This window comes from Micropterus dolomieu, linkage group LG14 (genome assembly GCF_021292245.1).
Source record: "Micropterus dolomieu isolate WLL.071019.BEF.003 ecotype Adirondacks linkage group LG14, ASM2129224v1, whole genome shotgun sequence".
NCBI classification, from domain to species: domain Eukaryota; kingdom Metazoa; phylum Chordata; class Actinopteri; order Centrarchiformes; family Centrarchidae; genus Micropterus; species Micropterus dolomieu.
In genome coordinates, this window is record NC_060163.1 from 12,315,706 (window position 1) to 12,321,359 (window position 5,654).

Here is a 5,654-nt window from a genome sequence, read left to right on the forward strand (position 1 = left end):
ATTATAAGAACACATCAATGTTGATTGATTGGTTACATTGTCCCACAAAAGTAGTTAGATTCAGGTTTTTAGCACAATAAAAACATGAGAGGTGTCTTTCCATTTAGCAGTAATATATTGGTACACTTTTGTTCCCCATTAAGCACATTCAGTACAAAAAGATGTATGATATTCAGATCTATAGACTCTCTGAAAGTCATGACCTTGACCATCGAGATCAACCACTTAACAGGGTCACAGCTCAGTCTTTTGGCTGAGATCTGCAGTGCTTTGGAAGCCTGGTGCCTCTGCTTTATGATCCTCCTACTGGAAAACCGGAGGAACTCAGATGAGTACACATGCAAACACGTTACCCACACTCTCCCCTCTCCTTTATTTTCAATAAACCCCACTGGGCCATTGGGGACAACATAGGTACAGGTATGTAGTGTTTAGTGTGTCAGTTCCACTGCATTAAGTGCCCCAGTCAGTCATCTGCCTGGGCAGGCAGGAACACAAGAAAGGCGAGACAGCCTTGACTAGAGGTTTGGCAGGATGCCTAAGCAGTAAACACCTCCAACACGCAGCCCGCAGTGGAGAGCATATCACAAGAAAGGGTTTACAGCCTGCACCATGCTCTTACTTTTAGCCCAGGCCATATGTGTTATGGCATTTGCAATTGTAAATGGTTGATGTGATAATGCAGGTCAAGAACCAAGGAACCTCCAGTCAAGGGATTTAAAGTCTGTATATTAGGATGGTATAGGCGTCTGTAAATGCCGATACTATTATGATGTGTGCAGACAAATATATACAATTCTAGAGATGTATGTTTTATTGTGAAGTAATTTTTTTAAAACGCCATTTAATGTAAGAGCTTCTCTTTTAGAGTGTATAATTTGTGTCCAAAGATTGTACTTGAATGTGATCACTTAATTAATACATTATTTCAGATGTTTTCTTTAGTTATTTTTAAGAATCGAAAAACGTCTTCTTTCGTGATACAGTATTTCGTATAGTTAAGTTAAACCTATAATAAGACTTCATATGTACTTGACTTAATCCTTAGATATTTACACAGCTGTAACAATGAAAGTTTAAAAAAAAAAAGATAAATAGATTCACTTTAAAAAAAAGTTTTTTACATTTTAAATGTACATTGTAAGAACAGTAAATAACAATAAATGTTGCTGCAAGAGAAGTATTAATTATTTATCACATGTCAATAATAATTCTTTTAATATAGAATGTATGTTGTTTTTTTTACACTTTTGATTTATAAACATCTTCATACTTTAATATGTTATACATTTGCACCTGTTGGACCTCCTACTGCTTGATATCTAACACCAGGACATCTCCCATGCAGATTTAAATATTTGCAGCTGCATACTCAGAAATGTGTGTGTGTGTGTGTGTGTGTGTGTGTGTGTGTGTACACCAATCACCCCATTCACCATCAATGCATCAATGCTGTCACTGTGCAATGTGAAGAGATCAGTGGTAGCAATGTAGAAAGAGGGGGCGGGATTTACTTGGTACTAGCGGGTGTCCTACAGACATCGAAGCATCCATCAAACCTTTTTAAGGAAAAACATACATACACAGCTCCAATTACAAGCCTCTGTCCCCCCGAACCCCTTTCCTATTGGCAAGTTTTATCTCACGCTCATGTTCACGCCACCTGCCTGATTCCTTCATCTCTGTCCTGCATTAAAGGTATATAAGAGTGGCATTTAGCTGTCACACAGTGTTGCTAACAGATTCATCCTACTCAGAGAGACCAGTGACATCAAGCTGAGACAGGCTCATTGCCAGTATCAAGATGCCCACCACCACAAGAATCATTTCTGACAACCAAAAGTCAGATAAAGGTGAACTTTATTTTCTGCATTTTACATCCATCTATCATTTTTTAATGTGATGGTTTGCATCCTTTTCTGTCAAATGAAACCACTAACCTGCAGCATATATTATGATTTACTGCATTTAATACAGATATCATTATCAGCAAAGCTTTAAATTAACTGATTTAATAACCTCAGCCTGTGTCTGCAGCAGTGAGGCTTTTTTTTTATTATCCTCTGAGGCAGATCCTGAGTGAATGGGTCACTAGAGTTTATGTCTGTGTGGAAAGCGCAATATTTCACTGGCTGATTTCATGCTTGTCGTTATGAGGGGCGTATAATGGTTTTATTGCCTAGGAGCAAGGGTCTGCAAGTGTCAACATCATCTGCTTTAAAAAAGATTTAACATGCTGTATGTATTTAACATGCTGTATAAACTGTATAATACCACTCTTGAAAACAGATTGTAGCTGGGGTATTCGGTATAATTGAGTCTGGACTAATTGATGTTAGCCTCTTTCGACTGTATTACCGTGACAACAAGGAAAGCATGTAGACTCACATGAACCTGTAACATATCGTGCAGAGGAATAGAGTCTTACAACTAGTTTGCTGTTACTGTTTGCTTTTTAATGGTGGCAATCACAGCATCTTGACCTATATGAAATAGAATATTATAGAATTTCTTTTATTCTTCACACACTTAAATTTGACAACCTCACAATGGAAACAGATGCAGCGAGGAGTTAATCACCCATGATCAAAAACATTTGTTCAGATCCGATCACAATTCGACTAACAAGCCCTCCACAGATTGCCACAATAGAGTTGAGGCTGATTTCAAGTTTAATGTTTTGTATGGTGTCATGTTGAAATGAGGCCAAAACAAAGCAGTTATTTCCATCACCTCGTGCTACATCCAGACAGGTGGCCTAACATTCTGGCATGGCCTCGCTCAGCCTCCAGTCAACAGAGAGATAAATATTAGCTCATTTAGACTTGACACGCATTCTGCATGAGGTGCAAAAATAACCGTTAGGTTTGAAAAATGCGAATAATGATGACAAGTAGATTTACATGTACTAGCAGACCACTCTCTGTCTCAACATTTAAGTAACATACAAAACCTAGTTGGCTTAACGGTCATGCATTTTGCTAATTTTTCTGCCATGATAAACTTAATGAATGTTCTGAGGTGATGTTGATGTGTGAATGAAATAGAGTAGTTTATTTTGGAGGTGGCTTGTTGATATAAATAAAGCACAGAACTTATGTTAGTCGATGCTGACATCCTAATGCTGAGGGGATTAACTGTCTCCGCCTTTTGAGCTCCATCCTTGACAAAAAACTGGACACTGCATTCTTTCACATGACACCAAAGCATTGGTTACGAAACTGGCATTAGGGAGAAGCCTGTTATGTAACTACAATTTATCAATTATTACTTCAAGGACAGTTATGACACAATACTGCTGCCTGTACTCAACCTTAATTTGAAATCTAAATGCTGGCAGACTAATAATTTTCCATCTGTATTACTATAAGCTCATTGTATTAAAGGGAGTCCCCTACATTGTTATATTTAGGGGTGAAGAACAAGGTGCATGCAGTATATTGTCTTTACATATACAAATAATAAATACTAAATACTTTTGATTTGAGACCAGATTTAACACATCATCATTTATCACATTTTGGAAGACTGTCCTCAAATCTCCTGGTTGTTATTGTCCTCAATAAACAAGTGTTGGATCAACATCCCTGACATATCTGATCTGAGCAAGTGGCTCATGCCCCTCTTCCTAAATGATAAACTGCCCTGAGCTTCACGCTGCACTCCAGAATGACCGGAGCCAACCCTGCAGCGTGTGAGGTGTCTTGATCGTTCCAGCCACCTGGCATGAATAAGCCACTGGCTCCAGAAAGCATGCAGTTGCTAATGTAATGATCTGACAGAGGCAGATGGTTTTCTAAGTATACACCATTTTGCGGTGGCTCACTTCATCATCTGTTAAGGCACACCTGACACATACCGTTGCCTATAGAATTTATAACAGCCAACTATGTTGATCTCTATATAGGTTGCTCTGATGAAAACAAATTTAAGTTTTTGTATCTTTTTCGCAGAAAAAAAAGCAAAAGCTGGAAACACACCCACAGGTAGACAGTGACCTCATTACAGGCTTTTAAAATGTTTTATGAACGCAGATCATCCTGCCACAGTTTCCCTGACCCTGGCTGATTCTTGACTGATGCTGTTATGTCACTCACTCCTCAGAGAAGATCCCAGCCTACGAGCCAAACCTCCCTGAACCAAAATCCAGAGCCGATCTCATAAATCGTAAGATTCTTTCTCTTGTACAAGTTTTTATCCTCATACAATTTGGTCCAAACATAATCTTTCATTAAACCGTCATTTCTTTCTGTTTATTCAGACTGGTTCAACCTTTCCTTGGATGACAAGACAGCCAATAAGATGCTGTGGATCACAGAGGGAGGTGCTAAAGTGGCCCGTATGACTGATGATGTCACTTGTCCCGTCTTGGATAGACCAGAGCGATATGAGTATGCTCCACAGGTATAGTATGATGATGTAATTAGATTATTTGGGTCTGAAATTATCATATTTAAATGATATTTTCTCTTGATTCACCATATTGTGCACGCCATTATGGTGTAAAATGAGCTGAGAGTACCATGAACTTGTCATCACCATGCCATAGCACAGTGGAGTTTGATGTGACTGTAAAATACAGCCAGAGGGCTGTCCCCTGTGTTTATTTAAATCCTGAGCCAACGGGTTTGGCATTGCAAACCGGAGAAAGCGAGACTGCTCTACATTCTCCGGAGTAGCAGCTATAATAAATCACAGGTTAAGTTAGAGTGCCTCTAAATTACACTCATTCTCACCCACATTCCTGAAGGTTCTCTGCAAAGAAGGCATCCTGGGCTTCCGAGGCTACTGGGAGGTGGAGTTTTCAGGGTGGGTCGTGGTCGGGGTAGCATATGAACGAGCAGGAAGGAGGAACAGTGATGGATCCTGCGGCCTGGGAGAGAACGAGGAGTCCTGGGGTCTTGGCTGGAGTGGTTCCAGCTATCATGCCTGGCACAACAGCCAAAATATAGAGATCTTGGGGATTCCCAAGAGCTCCACAATTGGTGTATACCTTGACCAGCCTGCTGGAGTCCTCAATTTCTATGCTGTGGAGGAGGTGAAGGAGGGAGGGGAGAGCACAGGAGGAAAGGAGGTTCAATTTCTGCAGCAGTTTAAGAGCTCCTTTAATGAGAAAATGATACCAGGTTTCTGGGTGGGGACACAGTCACACTGTTTGATCATAAAGAAGGAGGAATAAAGGACTGAATCAACATTATAAAATCACATGTACAAGTCAGTGATCATGACCTGGTCTCTGAGGCAGATATAACCGACATAGGTTAGTACATTTCAATAAAGGGAACAAAGTATAAACAGGTAGGCGTTTAGCTGGGATTCATCTTTCCTGAAACCATCGGACCACTCAAGGTTTATACTGATATATTTGTATGTATTTTTATTCCTCCGTTGTTTGCTAAGAATGTATAGGGTACATAGGGCTGGACAATATGGCCATTTTCATATCTTTCAATAATATCACAATAAGTATGAAATTGTTATTTCTTTTGAGTTTAAAGGCTGATTTCTGCTCCTGATTTAAAGTTGAAGAAACCTGACAGTTAATTGTAGTTTAAACTCTTCTTTATGCTCAACATTTGATGCCAAACTTTCAAAACAATTACAATAAAATCTTTGTTATGCATAAAATATGCGTATGTATAATTCAAGTGAAT

The 5,654-nt window shown here is 39.3% G+C and overlaps 1 protein-coding gene across 1 annotated transcript; it reads left to right on the forward strand.

Moving 5' to 3' along the window:
* The first annotated feature begins 338 nt into the window (after positions 1-338).
* LOC123983475 (stonustoxin subunit beta-like) lies at positions 339-5,179 on the forward strand. Its single transcript, XM_046069732.1, has 4 exons — positions 339-420; positions 4,105-4,167; positions 4,262-4,404; positions 4,751-5,179. The coding sequence occupies exons 1-4, from the start codon at positions 339-341 to the stop codon at positions 5,177-5,179; spliced, it is 717 nt and encodes a 238-aa protein (XP_045925688.1).
* The last annotated feature ends 475 nt before the right edge of the window (positions 5,180-5,654 follow it).

Bases quoted from the DNA above. Each gene is read 5' to 3' on its own strand.
- LOC123983475 (XM_046069732.1), top strand. From the start codon at position 339: ATGCAAACACGTTACCCACACTCTCCCCTCTCCTTTATTTTCAATAAA. The intron at 4,168-4,261 runs GTAAGATTCTTT...CTGTTTATTCAG, and splicing joins CAGAGCCGATCTCATAAATC to ACTGGTTCAACCTTTCCTTG. The intron at 4,405-4,750 runs GTATAGTATGAT...ACATTCCTGAAG, and splicing joins GATATGAGTATGCTCCACAG to GTTCTCTGCAAAGAAGGCAT.